This window comes from Orcinus orca, chromosome 11 (genome assembly GCF_937001465.1).
Source record: "Orcinus orca chromosome 11, mOrcOrc1.1, whole genome shotgun sequence".
In the NCBI taxonomy this organism is placed as follows: domain Eukaryota; kingdom Metazoa; phylum Chordata; class Mammalia; order Artiodactyla; family Delphinidae; genus Orcinus; species Orcinus orca.
The window spans coordinates 41,735,274-41,761,570 of record NC_064569.1 but is presented as its reverse complement, the minus strand read 5'-3'; the positions used below and the strand labels follow the sequence as shown (position 1 = coordinate 41,761,570).

Here is a 26,297-nt window from a genome sequence, read left to right as displayed (position 1 = left end):
GAGGCGGGAGCGGGCCTGAGAGTGGCGCAATGACACTCCACACCAAGGGTCATTTGCTCTTTTTCCCCCTCTGTGGCTAATTTATTTTAGAGCCTGGGGAGGAGAGGGGCGGGGCCGGGCCGGGCGGGTAGAGAGGAGGGGCCGGGCGAGCCCAGGGGAGGTGGGGGCGGGGCGGGGGCGAGGAGGGGAGGGCGGGGAAGCAGCCGGGGTGGAGAGGGCCGGGGAAGGGGCGGGAGTTGGGGGGAAGGGAGGGGCACGAGGGGAGGGGAGGAGCAGGGAAAGGGGAGGGGAGCAAAGGCCTGCGAGGGAGGGCGCTGGGGGCGGGCGAGGGGAGGCGGGGGTGGGGGTGGGGGTCCTGCCTGCGGGGGGAGCCGGGACGGCCCCTTGTCCGGCCACCCCCACTGCCCAGTCCCGCTCCCGCCCGCGGCGGCCGCAGCAGCCGCAGCAGTAGCGGCTCCAGGATGGTGAGCGCCGCTGCCCCCCAGCCCCGGCCTGTCGCCCCCGGCCCGCGCCCCAGCCCCGGGGCCGGACGCCCCCCCAGGCCGCGCACACTCACCTAGGACCCGGCCGGGATGCCGAGGTACGGGGCCGCGGGCCCGGCGGGGGCAGGCACGGGAGCGCGCGGGCGGGCCGGGGTCAGGGGGTGGTGACCGTTCGTTCGGTCGGGGTGTCCGGAGCTTTGTCCGCGGGCGCGGGGCAGTGCGAGGGCCGGAGAGGGCGGGGGCTGCGGGGCGCGGGGTTCAGCGAGGCGGGGGTCGAAGGGCAAGGCCAGCGAGAGACCCCAGCGGGTGCGTGGGAGCCGAGGGTCACTTCCCGGGGGGAGGGGGCGGGCAGAGAAGGGGCTCTCCTCTCCGCAGCCGACGGGCACCCTCTTCGCCGCCCCCTTTGGTGCGGAGGCTGCAGCAATAGCGAGCAGCAGGCTCTGGGGGTAGCCTGCGGGATTGGGGGTGGGGAACCAGAATTTGCGGGTTCGGGTCCCAGAAGGATCCAGTGTCCGGAGCCCGAGGGCCGGCCCGAGGCCCCTCCCACTCCGTCAGGTCTTTGTCCAGCGGCCCCTGTGTGTGAGGGAGGGGGGTGGGGACTGGGTTCCAGGCCCGGAGATTCCCCAGCATCGTGACGGGGCAGTGACAGGAGACTGAGGCCACTTCGGGCCCTGCGGGTCCTGCGTCCCTCACGCCCAACCCCTGCCTTTCTTCTCTTCTGGCCCGGGAGAGCATAGCCCCCATCTCAGAGTCGGGGTGTTGCAGGAAGCAACTTACCTTCACCCGTGCGCTACAGGCTGCGAGGGTGACCCTCTGAGCTCCCGGCCCTCTCTCCCGAGAGCCCTTTAAACTTCCCCGCTCCAAGAGCCCTCTCTTGGTCTGTCTACACAGAGATTCCCTTGCTAAGGAACCCGCTCGATAGAGGGTCCTCCGCTAGGGTTGGGCACACAGTAGGTGCTCAGCAAATGTACGCCCCCTTCTCGGCCCCTGGGCGGAGGAGGCCTGGGAAGGGGTCTACGCGGGGGCGAGTGTAAGTGGCCTGGAGTCTGCGTCCACAGGCAGCCAGGAGTCCAGAGCGCAGCGGTGGGTGGACGGGTGGGTGGGCTGTTAAAGGGACGGTCACTAAATCAGGATTAGGCCGTGGGGCTGTCAGGCTGCCAGGCCCTGTCTCCATGGATACCTAATTTGGAGGAGAATAGAGGACGGAAGAATGTTTGTGTTGTCGTCCGCGCGGGCTGCCGCGGCTGAGCGGACTCCAGCCGTCGGCCAGGCAGCGAGGAATGGGTATCCGTTTCGAAGCCCACTCTGGGCTTCCGCGGGGCGGGAGAACTTCTCGGTTCTCGGGGCCCAGAGCCTTCCCTGTGGAGTCGCTGGAGTGGGCCAGGTGATGCAGTGGTCCAAAGAACTCTGACCCTGCACAGGGGAGCCCCAGAGTCCAACCTGACCCCCTGTGCATCGTCCTGGAAGCGGCCGGGCTGGGGTTCCTCAGATCCCCCATCCCGGAGCTCCTAGCCGGGAGCAAGCGCCGTCCTCCGCTGCGCTGTGACCCCGGAGGACGGACGCGCTGCGCGGCTCGTGGCTGAGCGCCGCGGGGACCCAGCCGCACGCCGGTACCCGGCGGCCGCGGGAGCGGCCGGGCAGGGGGCGGGACGGGACTTAACTGGGGTGGGCGAGAAAGGGGCGGGGCCTGCCGGCCAGCTTCGCTCCACCGGGTGACAGGCCTCGTAAATCCCCCTCTCCCGTATTTAACGCCATTTCATTTATTTCCACTTGATTCCACTGGTGTCCTCAGCAGCCGCCCCTGTAAGGAGCGACCCTCGTGCCCTCCCTGTAATATCTTCTCGGGGGAAAGCCCTCTTGCGCCAAAGGGAATTAGTTCTGTGGGGCAGTGGAGCTGCTCCGGGGGAGGCCCAATAACCCCCACTTTTCAGGGGGCCCCCCGTCTCCTCAGGAGAAGAAGAGGAGGGCTGAGAGACCCAGGGATGAGTTTGGCTTTCCGAGGGCCTGCGGGATTCTCGGGCTGTGGTGTGAGGGTGGGCTGGGCTGGGCTGGGGATCCCATGAGTGGACAATCCCACTGCGCCGACTGGAGCGGGGCAGGAGAGGGACCAGGCCCGAGTGTGCTGTTCTCAGAGCCCTTTCCTGCCTTCCTCCTGGTCATCCATGGCCACAGCTTTTTATGGAGCAAGAATCCCCGCCCCTCCCCTCCCCTCCCCTGCCTGGGCTGCAGCTTTATTGCTGAGACCTCAGACTCTCTCCACGCAATTTCACGCCTCTCTGCCTTCGCTCTGGCTGTCCCCTCAGCCAAATGCTTTCCCATTGTCCCTGTCTCTCCACAACCTCCTCATTCTTCAAGGCCCAACTCGGATGCCACACGTCCTCCATATACGGTCTCCAGAGCCCGCAGCTCTTGTCACTTGCTCCTCCCTACATGTTCTCCTAACCCTGCACCTGTGCCTCCTGTCAGCCTCTGAGGCTGAGTCCACGCTAGGCTTTTCCTCCTGGAGGACAGGGTGGAGCATATACTTCCCCGTGCCCCGTCCCCACTGGGGATGCCTGGCACCTTGTGGGTGCTCCATAAATATTTGTGGGCTGAATAAAAGGGGTTTTGTAAGGGCAGCCTGCAAAGCATGGCATCTGAACACTTGCAGGCAAATAACTCTGTGCTCCTGGGTGGGGGGAGACCCCTGGGTGGCTCTCTTCCTCCTCCTCATTTGCTGACCCTCCCCCATCCCCAAGTCCGGGGAGGACTTTGCCCCTTCCTTTCCCCACAGACCAGCATTCTTTCCCTGCCACTATCATCCTGTTAAACAGAGAGACCAGTCAGGATCCATATGGATCACATTAACAATTGCTTATTATCTGGGCCAAGACTGCCCCCACTCTCCACCCCCAGCTCCTCCTGCTGCAGCTGCTGGACCCTTAGGAGCCCAGCCTTCCCGCCTCCCCCTCCCCCCACCTCTGTCAGCCAGGGATCGCAGGGGACAGGCTGGTCTCCCTTGCTCTCCCCATGCCTTCTAGCAGAAGTCTGCTGCTTCTTGACTTGGCTGGCGGCTAATGACTCCTCTACCCGATTTAATGAAAACCAGGTTCTTTGCGGGAGCATGGCTCAGTGAGGTTCCAGGGCCGCTGTGGAGAGAGGTGGACCCGAGGCCGGGTACACCTGGGGTCCACAACCCCGAGAGCCTCTGCCTTCCCGGGGACAGAGGCTGTGGGCTGGGGTAAGCCCCACTAGGCCGACCATGGGGTATACCGATGCCTTCTGCCATCTCAGCCCTGGGCTGGCCCTGCTCCCTTCTTGGAGCTGGCAGGCTAGTGAGGAAGAGCAAAGCAGGAGAGGCCCTACAAGGCTACGTGGGTCCCAAGCCTTATGCCGCAGTCAAAGAAGCAAGAAATCTTAGAGTTTTCCAGAGTGGCTTGAGTGCTGAGGTCGGCCTTGAAGGATGAGGGGTGCGGTTTATGTTTCAATGCATGTAGCCCAAGAATACTAGGAATGGGAGGGTCTTCCAGATGACCCAGTCCTGGGTGCATAACTTTTTTTGATCTACAGACCCCTCAAAAGCCATCCCCAGAAAAATGCTCTTCCATCACTCGATACTAGACTTTGCCTTCTGCTTTAGAGGGTCCTTGGACCCCGTGACACCCATGGGAACCCTACATCAGGAAACCCTCCCCCCAATCCAGACCCCCCTGACGTGCTGAGAGCAGAGTGGGGCCTGCAGCCCAGCACTCCTGCCCTCCACGTGGTGCTGTCTCCATGGAAGGTGGACAGGATGAGCCAAGAGACCAGGGGCATCGGACGGAGCTGCTGGGCCAGCCTCTGCGCGGGAAGGGTTCACACTGCCTGGGTCGGGGTATGGGCTAGTCACCTCTGATTGTGTCACCTGGAGAGAGGAGGTCCAGGGGTTGTTTTGTTGTAGGACCCACTCATCCCCAGGAGCAAGGATGCGTGGCAAGAGAGTCTAGCTCTCCTCTGAGCACTCTCGTAAGCGACTTGATGAATCATAGCTAATATTTACGTACATAGTGCTTATTAAATATTCTATATCTCATCTGAGAAGTGGGACTAATCATGGTGCCCTCCTCATAAACATTGTCGTGAGGATTAAATGAGGCAGGGGCCGGAAGCCCTGAGTCCCAGTCTTGAAGGACTGTGGGCCTGTGAGGGCCTGGTCAGAAACGCAGGGGACAGAGCTCAGGGCTATACAGATCCTCCTTGACTTACGATGGGGTTATGTCCCGATAAAACCATCGTAAGTTAAAATTATTGTAAGTCAAAAACACATTTAATGCACCTAGCCTACTGAACATCATAGCTTAACCTAGCCTACCTTACAGGTGACCGGAAAACTTCCGTGAGCTTACAGTTGGGCAAAATCATCAAACACAAAGCGTACTTTATAATAAAGTGTTCAGTATCTCATGTAAGTTATTGAAGACTGTACCGAAAGTGAACAACACAGTGGTTTAATGGGCGCAAAATGGTTGTTTCGTATCAGTTGTTTACCTCGTGATGGCATGGCTAGCCGGCGGGAGCTGCGGCTCACTGCCACTGCCCAGCGTCACGAGAGAGGATCGTACTGCATGTTGATCGCTAGCCTGGGAAAAGATCAACATTCACAATTCAAAGTACGCTTTCTACTGAATGCGTATCGCACCACTGTGAAGTCAAAGAGTTGTAAGTCAAACCATCGTGAGTTGGGACGTCTGTGATTGCTGTTGATGTTGACATTTTCCTACTTGGGCCAGCAGGAAAATGGAGAAGGGATTGCAGTGGGAGGCATCCAGGTGCCTGGCTCTCTTTTCCTTTGGTAAGGAGGCGTGGACAGTCAGCCTTTGCAATTCACCTTGGGGACTGGTGGAGGGGTGGGGTGTCCTCAGTGAATGGTAGCATTAGGCAGTGGCCTCGGACCAACCTCCGTAGGCCCTAATCCCAAATTTATGATGACCAATCATGCCCCCCACCCGAGGGGCCAAGCCCTGGGCTGCAGTGACCCTGCCACTAATCAGGTCTAATTGCCCTGGACAAGTCACATACTCTGTTTGTGTCTCTATGTCTTCATCTGCAAAATGGGGGTAAGAACACTAGTGAGTGAGTTCGTAGGTGATAGAGGTGTTGGTTTCACATAGTGTGTCCTTTGTCTCTGAAGTACATGCCTACCTCTGGTGACCCACGTGGTGATTCAGTACCCACTGCAGAGAACCAACTCCCAGCGCAGGAGCAAGGAGAAAAAGGGGACATGAGTGTGAAAGTTCTGGCCCAGGGCAGGGTTTGCCCAGGCCATCTTTGAAGCTCTCTCCGAAGTAGAGTCAGGGCAGGAGCGGGGGCTCAGGAGGTAGGTGAGAGGGGAGCCAGCTTGGCTACCTCTGGAATCCGGGAGGTGGAAGCTGCCTCCCCCCTGCCTCCCCTCACCGCCTGGCAGATTCAAGCCACCTGATCCCCTGCTCAGTGCTGGAATCAATCAATCGGGGATGGATGGGAAGATGTGGCAAAGAGGCTGCATTTTATTCTAACAAACCTGGGTAGAACACCTGCTGGGTGCTGGCACCATGCCAGGTCCTGGGCCGGGATTCCTGGGCCCCTGAGACTCCCCACACACTCCCCAGGCACCTACATACCAGCCCCTGAGTGGGGCTTTCCTGCCTCGGATCTTCCATAACAACCCTCGGCTTCCCGTGTGGCCTGGAAGGAGCAGATCCCATCCTTAGCCCTGGCGCTGTTTGCTTTGCTGCAGGTACCCACGTGAAGCACTGCTACACTCACCTCACACTCAGCAGGGCCCTGAGCCAGGCCCAGATACTTTATCCGGACAGGCTTTCATCCAACAAGCATTATTTCTGATGTGCTCCCCCTTTCCAGGAGCTTACAAGACAGTCAAGGACCAGCGGATAGGCCAAAGGACAGGCTGAGCTTTCAGAACCACTCTCCTCGTTTTCCCTGCGTAGGAGGGAGCCTCCGAAGGTGCTTGAGCTGGGGAGCGGTAGACAGGACCCAGGATGGGATGGAGAGGAGAGACTTGGGAAAAGACCACTCCCTTCACAGCAGGGCTTTGCATCTTCAGCAGAGTCCCGAGGAGACTTCTTTTTCCCGAGGGAGGCTGTTCATAGGTGACAGAGGCCCTAATTCGGGCTCTTCCTCTCCTCTCTGCAATTTTTCTGGGTCATCCCCACTTACATGTCTAATAGGCACTGCAAACCCAACAAGTCTAAAAACCGAGCTCCGGCCCACCCCACCCCGATGGGGCAGCTCCATCCTGTTGACAGTGGGAATTAGGAAACTGGGAACGTCCACCTGCTGCTGTCTGGCCTGTTGGGCCCTTGGATGCTTGAGAGTCTGGGGTGGTTTTTCTTCTTTCCAGACCAGTGGGGAAAGAAAACTGGCGAGATTCGGGTTATACTGCAAAAAGACACCTCCCGCTGCCTCATGTTCTTCCACATCTACCCAATCTACCTGGAGGTTTCTGTTGGGGCAGAGGGGCGCCAGGGGGACTTTGGCCACCAGGGGGGATCGCCCCTCCCACCCAGCTCCTCAGAGAGACAGAGGTCATTGGTGGCCAGACGCTCACCCCTCTAGGAAGGGGCTCCTTTTCCAGGTATCCTGTGTTCTGTGTGGGATGCCCATCCTCCTGTCACCATCTTCCATACTGTAGCCCTCTTGGGTCAGAGTTTTGGGGTTTGAGCCCCTTATTGGGAAAGATGGAGCTGCCTCATCGGGGTGGGGTTGGTCAGGAGTTCAGCTTTTAGACTTGTTGGGTTTGCAGTGCCTATTAGACATGTAAGTGGGGATGACCCAGAAAAATTGCAGAGAAGAGAGGAAGAGCCCATCAACTTGCCCAAGAGTGCCCCACCCTGTAGGCAGCCTCTCGTGTTGAATGCCTCTACTGATGGGGAGCTTATCACTTCCAGAGACAACCTACATGTTCTCAGACAGCTAACATTAAGGCAGAAATCTTTCATGGCAGATTCGTCTCATTCGAGGATGGGGTGGGGGAGAGCCGAGGGCCTGCACAGAGCTGCCACCCAGCACCATGTCCTAGCTTGGTGACTTCGACGAGTTAACTATGCCTCAGTTTCCTCCTCTGTAGCATGGGAGTAACAGTCGTACTTCCTTCCTGGGGTTATTGTGAGGATTACATGCGCTCACGTGCTTACAGCAGTGCTTGGCACGTGTGCTGGGGACCCAGACCAGAGCAGACAGGAGTTGCTGTGGTTGTTGTTTGGTTTTCGCCTAGCACCATCCCCCCCCATTTCTCTTTCTGTTCCTGTGGCCCCGCAGGTGGAGGGGGCCACCCCCTGGAGGACAGCCCTGCCCACTCACGCCCAGGTAGACCGGCCAGGCTGCATAGCTGGAGTTACTCAGCTCGGCTCCCCCAGGGCTGGGAAGGGAGTAGGAGGGGGCAGAGGCAGGCAGCCGCTGGGGAAGCCTGCGTAGGCTGCCTGGGCCTGCTCCCTTACCTCTGCTCTGCTCTGGCCCTGTGCGGGGTGTCTCTCACACACCCCTGTGCACGGGGAGGGGGGTATATTTGGGGCCCGGGAACATAGGATCACACAGACTTTAATGCTTAAGCCTTTCGGAGGTCACATGCCACCCAAACTGACTCAAGTCAACCTTGGATCCTAAGCTTGGCTGGGGGGAAGGGGGTGGGGTCTGAGAGGGGGCCTTTGTCTCTTGGGCTAAACACCCGTGATCCGTGATCCCGGAGGAGCTCACGAATAGAGTTGTATTCCAATGTCATTAATTCCCTTTGTAGCCCCGTGTATTGAATATTTAAAAAATTCTACCCCCTGCCCAGGTTTATTAAGGTATAATTGACAAAGTAGTCCCATGTGTTATTTGTTTCTTAACTGAGGTATCATTGACATATAACATTAGTTTCAGGTGTACAACACAATGATTTGATTTTTGTATATAGCATGAAATGGTCACCGCAATAAGTCTAGCTAACATCTGTCACGATATATAGTTACACCTTTGTTTTCTCTTGTGTATTTTTATCTCATACACTGACAAATACTTTTGAGAACAGGCCGCAAGGTTTACTAGATTGCACAAGGGGCCTACGACTGAACACTGGTCAAGAGCCCTGACCTCCTCCCCCTCCCACAGCCATGCAGGGCCAAGTCCCAAGGGACGAAGGGCCCCAGACGCAGATCCACGAGGAGACAGGCACTAGGAGGGTTCACCCAGCCCCGGGGAGCAGGGCTGCCGGAGCTGGCCAGTAACCGCCGTGACCACAGCCTCCTCCGCCAGTGCCCGCTGCTGTGCCCACTCTGTGTTGAGAGGCCGAGTGCGCCCCAAGATTCCCAGGGACAGGAAAAGTGTGGCTCGGGAGGAAGTTGGGTCTGGCACGGTGCGGGTTCCCAAGAGGGACCTGAAGGGGCATGTGACATTATCTGGGCATTTTCTAAGTTGGACAGAGGGCAGAGAGGGGGCAGGGCACTGGGGCTCCTTCTATTGGCAGAGGAGGAGTGGGTGAGAGGTGCTCTAGGACACAGGGCAGCAGGGCCAGGGTTCAGGCAGGACATCCAGGGAAGCCGTGGTCTGGGACTCGGTTCCCCGCACAGTCCCAGCCAGCAGTCGAGAGGGGCAGGACAGGGGCCTTACGCTGCAGGGTGATGCCTCCATTCTGGGGCCCAGCTTGGAAAGTGCCCTTCTCTCCTAGGGGTCTCTCAAGCGCATTGGATCCTTCTGTGCCAGAGTGTCTCCCCGACCCCGCCTTTTTCAGGCTGAAGTGCTTGGCCAGCCCTCTTGGGAGCCAAGTCAGAGCCAGGCCTGGTGTCTTGCCCCATCCCCTGGCTCCCTCCAGCTACTCTTGAGAGTACCACCCTTCCTTCACTGCCCTCATGCCAGCGTGGGGGCACGCTGGGACATGCTGGTTCCCCCATTTCACACCGGAGGAAACAGAGAGGTTGAGACACTTGCCTCACATCTCAGAGGCTGACCCACTCCATGCATCATCTGAGCCCTAGGAAGGAGGTGGGACTGTGACCTCCAGAAGGACCCCTGGGCTTGCCAGGGTGGGCTCAGAGACCCCCAGCCCCAATGGCAGTCTTCAGACACCTGCCTAACTGAAGTCACCAGTGAGTCCAGGCTGCATTTGAGGGTCCCTGGGAGCAGCCAGTGAAGGTGAGGAAAGGAGGAAGAAGGGAAGGAGTGTGTCCTGCTGTCCAGTGGGCTCACACTATAAACCCCTCCTAGCAGTCTGTTGGGGGCACTCAGTGACGTCATGGAGATCGAGCTCCGGGTCCAGGAGGCAGTGGCCTCTGGGAGATAGCAGCCTGACCCACCAAGTCCTCCGGAAAGCATGGACATAGGGTGAGCCCTCCCTCCCTTTGTGTCCTGTCCCAGGGCCCAGCAGTTAAAGCCCCCACTAACCTGCTCCAACACAGCTCAGGTAGTGAGAAGAGGGCATAGTAGGGTGGGCTGTGCTGCCCTTAACGCAGTTACCAGCCCCGAAGACTCACTTTACTTGGCCTTGATGAAAATTCTACTTACCCAGTAGGGCCACTCTCAAGCAGGCATGGAGAGAAGCCAATCGGCTTTGCTAACCTTCATTGAGGGCCGAGTGGTTGATAGCCCAGAACCTCCCAGAGCTGTAGGTAGCTTACAAGAGGATGCCTGTTAACCAGAATGGTTTTCTGTTCCTGAAATTTCAGGCAGCCTAAATAAAGCAAACAAAATCGAGGTAGGTGGAGACAAATTGAGTTTTCTTTGGGGGAAGGGGGAAGGGTGATAAGTAGGCCAGTTCTCTCTACCTGCTGTCTCCAGGGAGATAGATGAATTGGGGATAGGAAACCCGTATTCCTTGCCCTGTGTTTCTGGATATCTTCCCAGCCTGCGGAAGGGGTGAGATTGTGTGGCTGGAAGGAGAGGGCTTAGAGCATCTCCCAGCAGCTACAGCCACCAGGATGAGGGTCAAGAGAAAACATGGAGGGGCTGTCGGAAAGAAGGGAGTGGGCAGGAGAGTAGGGCTTCAGAGCTGGAAAAGTGATTAGCAGCTCTGATGAGGCTGAAGGCAGCCCCGGCAGCCCCGGGGCAGCACAGGAGGGAAAAAGAGCTGTCATGCATAGAGGGCAGACCTGGTGAGTCCCACCACAGTCAGCCAGATCGCAGTGGGTACAGGCAGGTCCCCAAGCCCTGGGGGTGGATGTGCCTCATGGGGATTGGGGGTGGGACTGAGTCTTCAGATAAAGCGTTGGCTGCCCTGTCCTGGGTCTGGCACCCCAGGACCTTCTGCAAGAGAGGGGAAAGCCCAGGAGCCGTGCCCAAGTTCCTAGGGGAGTAGATGGGCCGTTTGATCAGTGAGTGTGTAAATTGGGATTTTGTGGATCGCTTATTCACTGCTGGAGCTGGGGCCCCCAAATTCCTCTGTGCCCCAGAATGCTTAATTTAGTCCTGAGCTTTCCCCTGGGAGAGGAGGGAGGACAGCTCCCCACAGGCCCCCCTCCCCTCCTGCTGTGTCTCCTCCCAAGGCCCCAGGCTTTGTCATTGCAGGTTGAGTGGTTCAAATGTGCTAATACACTCCCTGGGGGCCGCTGGGCAGTGGGACTTACCCTTCAGTGCTGTGATTGGCTAGAAAGACCATGGGAGGGAGTTCATGGCGGCAGCTGGGAGTGTGTGTGTGTGTGTGTGTGTGTGTGTGTGTGTGTGTGTGTGTGTGTGTGTGTGTGTGTGTGTGCGCACGCGCGAGCGCACACACGTGCTGTGCGCCTGTTTGGGGGGAGTTTGGGGGGGCTGTCCATCCTGCTCAGACCACTGGGCAGAGACAAAGGATCTTCATCTAGCCTGGAACGAGGATTAAGTCCAGAATAAGCCACGTCCCTACCTGGTCAAGCTGGTTAGGGAGCCCACCTGTCCATCTTTACATCCTCTTATTACCTCTTGACGTGGTGGGACTTATTCGGTGTGCGCTGAATGGATGAGTGACCACATGACTGACTGCGTTTTTAACTGGGGTTGTGTCTGCTAGAATAATCCAGCATCTACAGATTCCTAAATCTCCCCCTAAGATTCCTAAGTACCCCCCCTTCTCTCACTGCTGACACAAGGGCGGGCATGAAGGACTGGCCAGACCTCAGGGGACACAGCTGTGACCCCCAGACTCTGTTGCACTGAAGAGTGCTTTCACAGTGATCACGTTTTTCCCTGCCGGCCCCCATCTGTCCATGGGATTTAATGAGGATGAGGATGGTAGGCGAGGGGGGATGGGTGTTAAGCAGCTGATGGGGGAGGGAAGGAGGCAGAGCCTGGAGGGCCAGATGACAAACTGCCCTGTCCTACTGTCCTCTCCTCTTCAGCCTGCCCCTCCTCTGCTGGTGTCAGGTGGGACAGGTTGGGCTGGCAGGGTGGTGGGTTCAGCTCATCTGCCCTCCCTCCCCGGCTCCTGGGGAAGCTGGAGTCCTGAGGAACGGAATCCGAGTCCTAGGGATGTCTTACCTGGAGACCCTAAGAAGTGAGACTCCGTTCAAGTTCAAGAGAAAGCAGCGGAGGCTCCAGCTGTAGTGGGAAGCACCCCGGCTACAGAAGCAAGTCCTGGCTGGGATGAGAGCAGCACAGTTCCCATGGAACTTCCTGCAGTGGTGGGGATGCTCTGCGTCCGTGCTGACCACGCAGGTGCCACTACCGCGTGTGGCCAGTGAGAGCTTGGAGTGTGGCTAGTGTTGTCGAGGAAATTCCTTTAATTGAATTTCACTTTAACAAGACATTTTTTATTTTTAAATAATTAATAAGTCATTATAAGTGATTTAATTCTAAATAATACATTTTAATGAATTTAAATAGCTCCCTGTGGCTAGCAGCTGCGATGTGGGCAGCACAGGATTAGAGGCTGTGTTCAGAGGTGGAAGCCAGGCTCTTGGGTGCAGATCCCTTCCTGCCTGTGTGACCTTAGGCGGGGTTGTTCGCAGCGTGCGGTGCCCCCTCCCCAGTCTGTCAGAGCACCCCAGCCCCAGTGCGGGTGGGTGACCGAGCGGCCCTTAAGAGTTCCTGGCCGGTGAGGGGGCCCAATACCCAGGGACAGACCAAGAGCCCAGGGTGGGAAAGGAGTGGCTGTATAGAGCTCTAGACTTTGAAGCATCTTAGAACTTCCTTGGGGGTGTCAGTCCTAGAAGGCTTCCTGGAAGAGGGGATAGGGAGCAGGCTTGGGCTGGAGCTGTGCCTGAGAGCCTCGCCCTGAGGGGGCCCTGTGTTTGGCACCCAGGCACCTTGGCCAAGGCTGAGATAGGGAGGGGCTGGCAGCATGGGCTGAGAATCTCAGCTTCCCCTCTTACTAGCTGTTGTGGCCTTGGGAGAATCACTCTCCCTTCTCTGAGCCTCCATTTCCCTTCTGTAAAATGGGGAGAATATGTTTATATATCAGGGAAGTCGTGAGGATGAAACTGAATGGTAATTATTCAAGTTCTCTGCAAACACTAGAAGGCGGGGAGAAAGGGAAGGTTTATCCTCAAGGGTGCTCGGCCCCTGGCCTGGCCTCTCAAGACGATAACAGATGGTCACAGCTTGTCTGTGGCCCTGACCGCGGACACAAGCAGGGATTTCTGCACTCTCCCCTCCCCCCAGCGCGTGTGCACACACACAGCCCAGATGGGGGCTGCTTGGCCGGCCTCCTGCTGTTTGGCATTTGACATATGAGGAGTCCAGGGCCAGAGCACACCCCACGCCCCCTGCCACCCCCATCCCAGAGAGGAGCCAGACTGGCGGGGAGGCCTTACTACCTTGAGGAAGCAGGATCCCAAGGGCCCTGATCTCTTTACCATGTGTCCGGTGGCCTTTGATGGGAATTCCATTGCCCCTTTTGTCCTCTCCCAGAGGCCTGGCTGGGGGAAGAGAGGAGGAGGAAGAATTTTTTGGGGAAAAAGAAAAAAAAAAAAAAAGGAAGGCCAGGTGGGGTCCCTGGGAGGCTGGGTGTCCTTCGGCTCCAGCCAGATCAGGGCTGGGTATTTCCTCTGGTGTTCACAGACACGGATTCCCCTTCCAGGCAATCCCTCCCCGTCCACTCCTGAAGTAATTCCCTGGCTTTGCCTCTTGCCACCCTCAACAGCTCACGTGGGCTCAAATTTAGTCACCTGGGTTTTTTTCTTTATTTGGACGCAGAAGCACTTTCAAGCCTCTTTGCTCATCCATCCATCCATCCATCCATCCACTCTACAGAGTCTATTAAGAACTTACTGTGCGCTAGGTACTGTCCTAGGTGCTTGGGATAAGACAGTGAACAAAACCAAGTACCTGCTTTCATGTAACTTTCCAATGGGTACAAGAAGATAAAGCCACAAGTAGGTCAGATTATGATGAGTGCTACAGAGGACATCAGGTTGGGGGGTCAGGTCTGATGAGGTGACAGTTGAGCAGAGGCCTGGAGTGAGTGAAGGTGTGAGCCGTGCAGAGGCCTGGGGAAAGAGTGTTTCAGGCACAGAGTGCAGCAAGGCCAGGGCCTCTGAGGCGGGAGCAAAGCCAGTGTGCGGGGAGCAGTGAGGAAGCCAGTGTGACTGGAGGGGAGGTGCCAGGGGACAGTGGCGGGAGGGGAGGCCCGGAGGGGAGGGGAAGCAGATGGGTGGGATGAGGTCGGCTACTAGGAGGACTCTGGCTTTTCTTCCCAGTGAGATGGGAGCCTCTGGAAGCTTCTGGGCAGAAGAATGACATGCTCAGACATGTTTTCAAAGGTCCTGTGGCTACTGCGTTGCGACTAGAGAGTGGGGCACAAGAGTGGACATGGGGAGGGGAGAATGGGAGGCCGCTGCCGTCCTCTGGGTAAGAGATGTCGCCGGAGTGGTGAGAGGTGGCTGCAGTTTGGATAGATTTGGAAGCTGGGGACAGTCTGATTTGCTGGTCTGAGGTGTGAAAGAGAGAAGTTAGAAGTGACCCCAAGGTTTCTGGCCTGAGCACCTAGAAGGGATGAGGCTGCCGTTTCCTGAGGTGGGGAAGACCCAGGGTGGGAGTAGTGGGTGGTGGGTAGGTCGGGGCTGGGTGAGAAAGTCAGAAGTTTGATTTTTGGACACGTCAATTGTGTCCATTAGACATTTAAGCGGGGAGGGGTCAGGAAGAAGGTTGACTATGCCAGTGGGGTGTGCATGGTGGGGAGCTAGGCTGGAGAATCCTCAGTGCACAGCCGATGGTCAAGGCCGTGAGCCTGGGTGGGGTCTCCAAGGAGTTAATGTGGAGAGAAGCCTCCAAGGACTGAGCCCTGGGCTCAGCAAGGCTCGGAGGGGAGGGGTGAAAGGAGGGTCTGAAAGAGGTGGAGGAGGAGAGGGGGCGGGGCGCCCAGTGAAGAAGCTTCAGGAAGGAGGGGGGACCGGCTGAGTCCAATGCCGCTGAGCTGAGGACTGGCCATCTGACTGACGGTCAGACTTAACAACGCGCACGCAGACAGCTGGAACGCTGAGTGTGAAAGCCTGGATGGAGGGCGTTCAAGAGAGAATGGGAGGGGAGGAAGCAGAACTTGTAGCATAGGCATCTTTTAAACTCTTTCTTGTTTTTGTTTTGTTTTTGATTTTGGTAAAAAGCAAGCAGAGTGCAATAGGATGTAGTTGGAAGGGGATCAAGAGACCCTCTTGAGCTCCCCCAACCCCAAGATGGGAGAAGGAGCAGCACGTTGGTGGGCTGATGAGGATGACCCAGTAGAGGGGGAAGCTGGTCATGCAGGACAGGGGAGACTTGAGGGAACACGGTCCCTGGGCATCGAAAGGGGACGGGATCCAGGCGCAAGAGGAAGAACAGCCTGTGTTCTTACTGCCAGGAGGGGCTTCCTCCAGCTCTCCCCGAAAGGCAAGGGGTCAGTTAGGGCTGGAGTGGCCAAGGAGGATGCGTGAAGGAGGAGGGACCTGCCGTGGGCCTTGAAAGATGGGAACGAGCTAGTTGGCACAGGGAGAGCTTTCCAGTGAGTAGACCTGGGTGAGCAAAGCCCTGTAGGCTGGACTGAGCAGGGCCGTTTCCCAGGTGTCTTTTGGCTCCGACCATTCCCACCTCCTGGCATGTGACCCCTTCCTCATCTCCCTATGGCTCTCCCTTCCCCCTTCCCCAGCTCCAGTTCTCCACCATTTTTCCAGCCAAGGAGTGAGTTTAGGGACATGGAGGGGAGTTTTGAGATCTGCTGGGTAGACCCCTGCTCCCCTCCGGGGTCTGCTCCCCCATTTGTATCCTTGCCTTACCGGAGCCTGTGGAGGTGTGAAAACACTGGCCAGCAGGAGGAGGCCCTCTTTTTGACCTTGGGCAAGCAGGACCTCCTCCCTGGGACTCAGTTTTATCATCTGTAAATACTATCTACTTAGGTGGGGTGTTGGGTGGTGAGTGATGACACGGGTGTGCCGGCACTCCCTGCTCAGCTCCGTGGCGAACACACCCCAGTGCTTTCTGTCCACAGAGACCCATTTTAGGTGCCGCCCTGATTCCCCACCGAAAACAGGCTCCACAGCCTCCCAACTGCCAGTGTTCATTCTTTTCTTTTCTTTCTTGCTCTTTCATTCTTTCCTTCCCTTCCTTCCCTTCTTTCTTTCTTTTTCTTTCTCTCCATCCCTCTTCCTTTCCTTTCTTTTCTCTTCTTTTCTTTCCTATGGCCATAACCACTTTCACCTCATCTTCCCTGTGAGACGGTAGAGTTGCAAGGAAGGGCTGGGTCCGGTTTTGCCCCTGTGACAGCTGTTGCTCAGTGGCTGGCACTCTGAAGGTATATGAAAGTGTTTGCTGGCTGGACGGAAACAAGACTGTGAACCTGAAGAAATTGGGCTGCCGCCCTTGTGGCGCAGAGTTTTGTAGCTGCCTCTCTGGCCTCTTCTGGTTCATCCCCTAAACACTTACTGAGCCCGACCCATGCTAGGCCCTGTGTCTAGGGCGGGGTGCTGGGGGTCCAGCTGCGCTGGGGGGACAGCTTCCTAGATGGTGGGTGCAAGGCCTGAGACAGGTGACCTGTCCTGTCCTCCAGAGGCTCCCGGGTGCCCTCCCTCTCCTCCCCTCTTGCAGTAACTGGGGGTTGGCACGAGGGGGCAGGGCCCAGTGGATGGGGGAACTGTCCCCTTCAAGCTCTGCCAGGCAGCCAGAGACCCCCGGGGCATCAGTTGTGAGCGAGAGACAAAAAGCCTGGGACAAAAGGCCTGTGGGAGCCGTGGTGAATAGATTAATGAGATTTCCATACGAGGCCCAACAATGGGATTCTCCACTCCAGCCCCTTTGTCCCAGGCTGAGATAATAGAGCCCGAGGAGCTGGCCCGGGAGGGTGACATCGGCCCTTCTCCACCCAGGACTGGAGACACCACACAGCTGCCCCTCCTTCCTGCCCCGCCCCCAGCCCTGTGGGTCAGGGAATTCTGAACCAGAGAACTTCTGTGAGATGGGGAGGGCGTGTTAGGGGCCCCCTTACGGAGTCGGAGGGGGGTGTTGACACTGCATGGTTGGGGTCCCTTCCCACCTCAGCCTGTATAAAACTCATTTAAAGGGTTCCTAGTGAGAGCAAGTTTGCTGTCCATCATCAACAGCATCTCATTTGACGCTGAAGAAAGTGAGGCTTGGAGAGGTTAGTGTCTTGCCCGTGGTCACGTAGGGACAGCTCAGGGCGTCTGCTGCCTCTTGATGTCAGAATGAGGGTGGAGGCGTGTGTGAGGGAGAAACACTCCTCCTGTGTGTCCCCCTTTCTCTCACACTGCTTCACTTCCAACACCAGAACTGTGGGTTTTCCACACACCAGCCAGTTCTGGGACACCAGCTGGGTGTCCTCCATATTTAACTCAATCCTGACACAATCTACTGGAGGTAGCGGCAGCTCCCACGGGTTAAGGGCCCAGTCCTACAAGACTGCCCCCTTCAGATGCCAGTCACGAGTCTGGGCTGTTATCTGTGCTTCTGACCAGTGTGGGGTGTAAATCAGAGGTTCCCACGACCCCCTCCTGCAGTTCGATTAATTTGCTAGAGTTGCTCATGGAGCTCAAGAAACCAGTTTACTTACTAGATTACTGGTTTATTATGAAAGGATTTAAGTCAGTAACAGCGGGATGGAAGAGACGCATAAGGCAGGTATATGGGAAGATGCATGGAGCTTCCTTGCCCTTTCCCAGCAGCCACCCTCCCAGCACCTCCACGTTTTCACCAGCCCAGAAGCTCTCCCAGCCCCGTCCTCTGGGGTTTTTGTGGAGGCTTTTTACACAGCCAACAGCGATTAAGCTGTTGGCCACTGGCGATGGAGCTCAATCTCCAGCGCCTCTCCTTTCCCTGGAAGGTGGGGTGGGGGGCGCTGAAAGTTCCAACCCTCTAATCGTGGCTGCTTCCCCTTGCAAGCAGGCTTCATCTTTAGGTTTCCTAGGAGCTTTCCCAAAATCACCTCATTAACATAAACTCAGGTGTGGTTGAAAGGGACATGTTAGGAATCACAGGAGACCAATTTCATCTTTATTGCTCTGAAGCTGTTTCAGGAACTCGGACAAGAGAGCAAATATTATAATGAAAGATGCTCCCGTCACTCTTATGCTTAGGAAATTCCAAGGGTCTGGGGAGCTGTGAGTCAGGAACAGAGGATGAAGACTAAATATTGGGCTGGCCAAAAAGTTCGTTCGGGCCCACCCGTATCGTAAATCACACTATCACAGCCTGTGTCAGACCTGATGCACGGAGTGTCCTGGGCCTGGTCCACGGGGATCGGAGAGGCCCACGAGGACTGAAATCAGTGCATTGAGTGCCTTGGCCATTTGTAAAGGCCCAATCACTTCCCTCTTTGATCCTGGAAGACTTCCTACAAGTGACGGGAGGGTTTTATAGAATTCTTTCCTCCCCCTCCATCCAGCAATTCTTTGTTACTATTTATTGACCACCTATGAGTTTGAAGGACTGCACTGTGTGTGTGGAGTCAAATGGAGTTCCAGCCTCCCAGGGTCTGTAGAGAAACAGTTGCTTCAGGAGCCTGACCTCCTTTGCTCCCCAAAGGGTGCAGTTTCAAAAAGTGGCATTTTCTCCACAGAGTCCCAGCCACCCCCAGCGAAGCCCACACACCCAAATAAGGAAGTGTCTGCCCAGCCTAGGGGTGTGAGTGCTTCTCAGATGGCGAGGTTGCGGGTGAAAGGGACAGCTCTACTCGGGCTGTTTTGCAGTGAGAGGGCACATATTCTTCTGCGTGTGGGGCACAGTTAACTTGGGATCCCCCAGGGGGAGATGCTTCCAACTGCAGGTTTGAAGGGTGAGCATACAGCACTTGAAGCATAGCCACATTCCCGGGCAAACACCGAAACACGTTTCCTTAGGGCCAAGGAAACAGCCTTGGTGGAGGCTGTGTCATGGCCTCAGGCTCTTCTCTTGCCGTGAGTACCAAGGGCTAGACCAGGGAGATAGTGCAGCCAAGAGGTCAGGGCCTGGGCCCTGTAGTTAGACTGCTGGGGTCTGAATCCTGCTCCCCTGGGTAACAGCTGTGTGACCTTAGGGATGTATTAACCTCTCTGTACCTCAGTCTCTTCATCTGCCAAATGGGGATGAAGACAATAGTATTTCTCATTGGGCTGTTGTGAGGGCTACACAAGACAGTGCATAAAGCACGGAGAAGGGGCTGGCTCTGCCCCCAGTGGGGACACAGAGGAAATGGCATAAGGACCAGTCTGTCATATCAGAGCTGGAACATTCTTCACATTCCCCCAACCCCAAGGGGAAGTGACTTGTTCGGATTCACTCAGCAAGGTTGGGCCACTGCTCAGGTTCCTAATTGTACCATTTATCCTTCTACTTTATATCCGACGCTGAACTGTGTACTTATGTTATCTTTTTAAATCCTCGTGGCCATTCTGCAAGGCATATGTCATGCCCTTTAACAGGTGGAGAAATTGAGCTTCAGTGAGGTTAGGCAGCGTGCTCAGGCTCACATCATGAGTGTTTGAACCTGAATTCAAACCCAGGTCTCTCTGATTCAAAACCCATACGTTCCCCCAGTCCCCCAGGCCTTCCATCATGTGTAGCTCAGCTGATGCAGGGACTGCAGTGTGCCCTATGAACCTGGGAAGGAGGTGGGGCCCCTCTCCAGGGGAGATCCCTCCAGCTCCTGACTAGCAGGCCCCACCTCCCCGTGGGAGAGGAGAGGGCTGTAACTGGCCTGAGGGTGAGGGCAGGGACACAGCGTGCTCTACCCTGCTATCACTGCAGGCAGAGAGTGACACTTGAGGGAAGAATGAAGGAGAAGGGCAAGAGAGATGGGCTGGTAGTTAGTAGGGGACTTAGGGTAAAGGAAGTCTTTCTGAAAATGGGAAAGAATTAAGCTTGCTGTGGGGATGAAGCCAGGCCATGGTAGTGGGGAAGAATAGTTCATTCATGGGGCAAGGTCCCAGCCTGGGCCAGATGGGGTCATGGGTTGAGGTGGAGGGACCCTCAGGCCGCCTGGCCTGCAAAATGGATGCAGATGGAGATAAAGGTGAAAATAGAAGGCCAGAGGTGAGGGAGACGTGCCCCTGGCGAAAGCGGAAGAGAACAGCCTGGAGCGGAAGGCCAGTATCTGAGGGGACTGAGGGTAGAGGCAATCTCAAAGTGGGTGGGATAAGCTGTGGTGGACAAGGGCCCCTTTGGGCAGGGGCTAGGAGAGCCTGCAAGGGGCTAAGCCCGGAGCAGATGAGACAGACGGGTATGGAGCTGGGAGGACAGGCTTGGAGGGCCAGAGGTAGTGGGTTCCCGGAGTCCACAATGGCTGAGGTGGAGTGGTTCGATGCGGACCAGGGCCCGAGTGCTTGCTCGGTCTGGAGAGAGGGGACCTGAGTGAAGACTGCTGCAGGCCAGGGCAGGAGCCGGCTGAGGGGCAGGGAGGATACTGCAGGACAGCCACAAGGAGGGGCAGCGGATCTGGCAGTGGGCGAGGGAGATGTGTGTGAACAAGTCCACACCCAGAGCCTTCCTTGCTGTGTCTGTGTATGTCCTTCTGGGAGGGGCCACCCTTTTCCCCCAGCATGCCCAGTTTAATAAGTTCAGGGAAAGTGCTCTCATCACATTCAAATCTCTTTTCCCTATATTAAGGAGCCAAAGCTCCCTATCTATATTCACAGATAATAGTGAATTAAAAAAAAAACAGGTTTGGGGGGGCTACGTCATAACACAATTTTTGCATTTGTATGACTCTGATGTTACCACATATGACCCTGCAAGCAGAACCACTTGGGATTTCTGATATCCCAGGACATTACCCGTTTGACAATAGGTAAAGCCTCTGTTCTTCGGAGACCCCTCCATAGGAGCGGCATATCTGCATCCCTCAGACCTCACCCTCAGTTCTGCTGTCTCTGCTCTGCTCTCTTGCCATTGGTGGCCAGGACCACCTCTCAGATGGAGGCGAAACAAATCTAAGAACTCCTCTATTAAAGATTTAGTATCCGTGGCTCATGCCTTCCCTAGGGCAGCGGGGATGAGAGTAAATAGTTTTATTTTCAAAGACTGTCCTCACCCAGTGACATCAGGTTACAGCCATAAGAGGTGATACAGTCAGGCTGCTGCAAGTAAGGGCAACTGTGGAGAGCCTGAGAAGCGGTCTGATTACTTTCAGCCTCTTCTTCTACCACTCCCCCCATATATACCCACTTGCAAGGCTCCAGGGACCCAACAGTTCTTGGTGCTCCCTCTAGGCTTACAGCGTATAGGTTATGTAGGTTGTGCACTGCACAGGAGCCCTACTTCTAAAGGGGCACAGTTCACATCATAGACGCGGTAGATTTGTAGACTTATTATGACGATTTTCCAGAAGGTGGCAGTAAGGCATCTTGAAGGAGGGAAGAGGGCATATGAACTATTCCAGCCCCGGCTTTCTCAACGCACTGTGCCCTGCATCTTTGAAGGGGCTGGAACCCTCTAGCCGGTCTGGTCAGTTTTGGTCTCTCACCCTTCAAGGTCCAGCAAAGATACTCCTCCCTGGTGAGGCCTTCTCAACCAGGCATGGCACATCCCGCCGAGCCCTAGAGCTCTGGGCACACACCTCTCTTTTCCCACCTCATAAAGGATGTTGTCTGTCTCCTCCACCTGGTTGAACCATCATATTCACCTTTCAACCTGCCCCCATGCCCAGCACAGCTCTTAGTATGTGCTCAGTAAAAAAATTTTTTTAAATTTTATTTATTTATTTATGGCTGCACTGGGTCTTCATTGCTGCACACAGGCTTTCTCTAGTTACGGCGAGTGGGGGCTACTCTTCGTTGTAGTGCGCGGGCTTCTCATTGCAGTGGCTTCTCTTGTTGCGGAGCATGGCCTCTAGGGCGCACGGGCTCCAGTAGTTGTGGCATGCAGGCTCAGTAGTTGTGGCATGCAGGCTCAGTAGTTGTGGTGCGCAGGCTTAGTTTCTCCGTGGCATGTGGGATCTTCCCGGACCAGGGCTCGAACCTGTGTCCCCTGCATTGGCAGGCAGATTCTTAACCACTGTGCCACCAGGGAAGTCCCTCGATAAAATTTTGTTGAAGAAAGAATATTGAACCTGTAAGGTTAACGTGTCTTATCAAAAGCTTAGGTTTGAAAAATCATCATCAGCAAAAATCTTCTCTGGCATGTCATGGGCCCATTTAGTCTTTGAGATTTTATCCTCGGATCAGGCCACCCAGTTGGAACCATATGCCTGGCGAGTGCTGTTCCCCAGGCCTTGGATCCCTTTTACCAGTGTGGCCCACGCCTGGACTGGTGCTGAGGGACAGTGGACAAAACGGCTGTGTTAACACTTCTGCCGTGTTTACAGCACGGCCACTGAAGAGGCCACTTTTATTACATCTCACAGGTCGGCTTCCTGAGGTCCATGAAAAAAAGTTCCATGATCTCAATGCCAGGAACATTTTTGCTTCTTTTGAGTATGACAGTGTTTTTTTTTTTTTTTTACTTTGCAAGATGAGTTATTTGGTTCCTGGGAAGCTCCGAGACAAATTTGTGACCCACTTTCTATTATGTGCACTAACTTCGCACTGCTGTGAACTAACTTTGTCCCATCTTCTCTAGAAGACATATATGTCTTTTCTAAACAAAGTTTTTGTACTGTGGTGTAACATTCTGTGAACGAGGCCGGTGTCAGCACCTGCTCTTTGCACACAGTCGTCATGGGCAGAATTGGGTCTGGAACCCAGGTGCTCTAACTTCATCAGGTAGAGACTAAAAGAAACCAAGTAGAAAGGAAGTGAATGCTTCTGGGTCAGCCTCTGGGGTTTCCCAGGGCCGATATGGTGCTGCCACTGACACGGGCATCCCTCACTTCAGGCCCAAAGGGAGCCCCTGGAGCCTCAGGGAAGGCTAAGGTGAACAGAGCACTTAGGACTATCAGACTGCTGGGCCACCGCTAGGCCAGGGGCCTTTACACAACCCCAGTGCCTCTGTAGTGCCCAGCACATGGTGGGTGTGCAGCAAATATCTGTTACTGAATGAGCCCCACCTGGGTTTGACTATTCCCAGGGCTGGGGGTGGGGGAAGGGGGGACTACCCATTCCCTGACCCTTCACTACAACAGGTCTAAAAGTAAGGACCATGTGTCCTAGAGGGCAGGGCTAGAGAGGCCAGGACAAAACAATAGTCGTTACCTAGAAGGTGAAGTTAGGGCCAAACATGTCATTTTCAGATCCATCTTGGATCTGCGGAAAGTATTTTCAGATAACTTAATTGTGGGACATGAGGAGCAAGTCAAATATGGTGTTTTTGGTGCCAGAAGACGGCCTAGGGAGGGTGGAACGGTGTGGGTGGATGCAGGAAAACCAGCCTGTCCCAAGCTAAGGTTTAAGAAGGTCGGCCTGTGGCTGGCAGTCGACGGGCTCTCAGAGGCTCTGCAGGGTCTCACTAGACTCTTCTCTCTCTTGCCTGAAGCTCTGTCGAAGATGCACTGGACACCGGAACACGCCCAGCCCCTCAACCAGTGGCCAGAGCAGCACCTGGACGTCTCCTCCACCACCCCGTCGCCGGCCCACAAATTGGAGTTGCCCCCCGGGGGTCGCCAGCGCTGCCACTATGCTTGGGCACACGACGACATCTCTGCCCTCACTGCCTCCAACCTCCTCAAGCGCTACGCAGAGAAGTACTCGGGGGTCCTGGACTCGCCTTACGAGCGCCCCACCCTGGGCGGCTACGGCGACGCCGCCTTCCTCAACGGCGCCAAGGGGGACCCCGAGCCCTGGCCGGGGCCGGAGACCCCCTACCCCTTGGCCTCGCTCCACGAGGGCCTCCCGGGAACCAAGTCGGGCACTGGGGGCGGCTCCGGGGGCCTCGGGGGTTCCCCGGTTTTAGCCGGTAACCTACCTGAACCCCTCTACGCCGGCAACGCGTGCGGGGGCCCGTCGGCAGCGCCCGAGTACGCGGCGGGCTACGGCGGGGGGTACCTGGCGCCCGGTTACTGTACGCAGACCGGCGCCGCGCTGCCCCCGCCTCCCCCGGCCGCGCTCCTGCAGCCCCCGCCCCCGCCGGGCTATGGCCCCTCTGGGCCTCTGTACAACTACCCAGCGGGAGGCTACGCCGCGCAGCCGGGCTATGGGACCCTCCCGCCGCCGCCCGCCCCGCCCCCGGCCCCCTACCTAACCTCGGGCTTGGCGGCGCCCACGCCCCTGCCCACACCCGCCCCGTCCCGCCCACCGCCCTCCTCCTACGGCTTCCAGGGGGCCTCGGAGGCCGGAGTGTCGCTGAAGCGCAAGGCGGCCGACGAAGGCGGCGAGGGCCGCTACCGCAAGTACGCCTTCGAGCCCGCCAAGGCCCCGGCGGCCGACGGCGCCTCCTACCCCGCCGCGGACAACGGCGAGTGTCGGGGCAACGGGTTCCGGGCGAAGCCGCCGGGAGCGGCGGAGGAGGCATCAGGCAAGTACGGTGGCGGCGTTCCCCTCAAGGTCCTGGGCTCCCCCGTCTACGGCCCGCAACTCGAGCCCTTTGAGAAGTTTCCGGAGCGATCCCCGGCGCCGGCTCCCCGCGGGGGCTTCGCGGTGCCGTCCGGGGAGCCTCCCAAAGGTGTGGATCCGGGGGCTCTGGAGCTGGTGACCAGCAAGATGGTGGACTGCGGGCCGCCGGTGCAGTGGGCGGACGTAGCGGGCCAGGGCGCGCTCAAGGCGGCGCTGGAGGAGGAGCTGGTGTGGCCCCTGCTGAGGCCGCCCGCCTACCCCGGCAGCCCGCGCCCGCCGCTGACCGTGCTGCTCTTTGGGCCGCGGGGCGCCGGCAAAGCGCTGCTGGGCCGCTGCCTCGCCACGCAGCTGGGCGCCACGCTGCTGCGCCTGCGCGGAGCCACGCTGGCCGCGCCGGGCTCCGCCGAGGGCACGCGCCTCCTCCAGGCCGCTTTCGCGGCTGCGCGCTGCCGCCCGCCCGCGGTGCTCCTTATCAGCGAGCTGGACGCGCTGCTGTCAGCTCGGGAGGACGGCACGAGCGCCGCGGGCGCGCTGCAGGCGCCGCTCCTGGCCTGTCTGGACGGCGGCTGCGGCGCGGGAGCTGACGGCGTGCTGGTCGTGGGCACCACCTCGCGGCCCGCGGCCCTGGACGAGGCGACTCGCCGGCGCTTCGCTCTCCGCTTCTACGTGACGCTGCCCGACGGCCCGGCCCGCGGGCAGATCCTGCAGCGGGCGCTGGCCCAGCAGGGCTGCGCGCTGAGCGAGCGGGAGCTGGCGGCCCTGGTGCAGGGCACCCAGGGCTTCTCCGGGGGCGAGTTGGGGCAGCTGTGCCAGCAGGCGGCGGCCGGGGCGGGCCTCCCGGGGCTACAGCGCCCCCTCTCCTACAAGGACTTGGAGGCGGCGCTGGCCAAGGTGGGCCCTAGGGCCTCGCCCAAGGAGCTGGACTCGTTCGTGGAGTGGGACAAAATGTACGGCTTCGGACACTGAAGGCGCTCCGTGAGGCCGCGGGAGCCGCCGCCCCCCTCCCCGGCCCTCTGTTCGCGGAGTGAGGGATATGGGGTGGGGGAGAGAAGGGGGCTGCCTTCTCTCTGTGGATGTTTTTGTTTCGTGGGAAGGAAAATGCTTCTGCTAGGCAGATAGATGCCGTATGCGCTGTGTACTCAGGTTTTTCCTATTTATTGTGGACGGGAAGCTCGCCATCTCCGCCCCGCGGACGGCCGGCCCGGGGCCGAAGGAACTCCTGCTCTCTCGCCACAATCCTTTTGTCTCCTTGCTTTCTGAATGGCTCCCTCCCCCTCCTCCACTTCCCCCTTTCTCTGCGTTCGCGTAGTTTTCTTTCCCCGTCGCTTTGTCACTGACCATACCTCCCCCCGGCGCTGGCCCTGTTTCTCTTTTGCTTCTCCCTCCCCTGTCTCTCCATCTATCACCCTCTGTGCTTCTGTCTCCATCCCTTGCTCTCCAGCCTCTCTTGTCTCTTGGTCCCTCTCCCTGCCTTCTGTCTCTCACATTCAAAGTCTGCAGTGTCCCTTTCAGGAGATCTGGAGGTTTAGGGGCTGAAGAGGAGGGGTAGGGAGTCCCCTCCCACCCCGTATCCATCACCCAGCTGAAACCTTAGGTCTGTGGGAGTCAAGCAAAAAAAAAAAAAAAAAAAAAAGAACCACCCAAAGAAGGGTTTTTTGTTGTTATTTGTTTTTGAGGGGGGAAATCCCAGAAATGTAGCTTGTTTAATATTTTAGGCCTCTTATTTTTGTAAGATGTGTAGAATTTGCTGTTTTTCTTTTTCTTTTGACAACTCAGGAAGAAACTGACCTCAGAAAGAATGTTAGATTTTGGCTGCTCTCCTGTGTGTGTCCCCACCTACCCCTTCACTCCCAGGGAAGCAGGTTCTCCCAGAAGACTCAGAAAGTGAGACCTTTCTGAGTGGGGAAGGGGAGAGGAAGACCCAGAGGCCACACTTAAACCCCTGTGCTTCTTGGGACAGAAGCAGAATGTATTGCTAGGGCTTCCTGCTCAGGCCCAAGGTTGTAGGTAGGGGTGAGGGGGGGTGTGTTGTGGAATT

At 57.2% G+C, this 26,297-nt stretch overlaps 1 protein-coding gene across 1 annotated transcript; it reads left to right on the top strand.

Annotated features, from left to right (window-relative positions):
- The first annotated feature begins 353 nt into the window (after positions 1 to 353).
- Positions 354 to 25,373, top strand: FIGNL2 (fidgetin like 2). Its single transcript, XM_004274304.3, has 2 exons — positions 354 to 580; positions 23,244 to 25,373. Exon 2 carries the CDS (start codon positions 23,255 to 23,257, stop codon positions 25,223 to 25,225), a length of 1,971 nt encoding a protein of 656 aa, XP_004274352.2. The 5' UTR covers positions 354 to 580; positions 23,244 to 23,254; the 3' UTR covers positions 25,226 to 25,373.
- Positions 25,374 to 26,297: the final 924 nt, after the last annotated feature.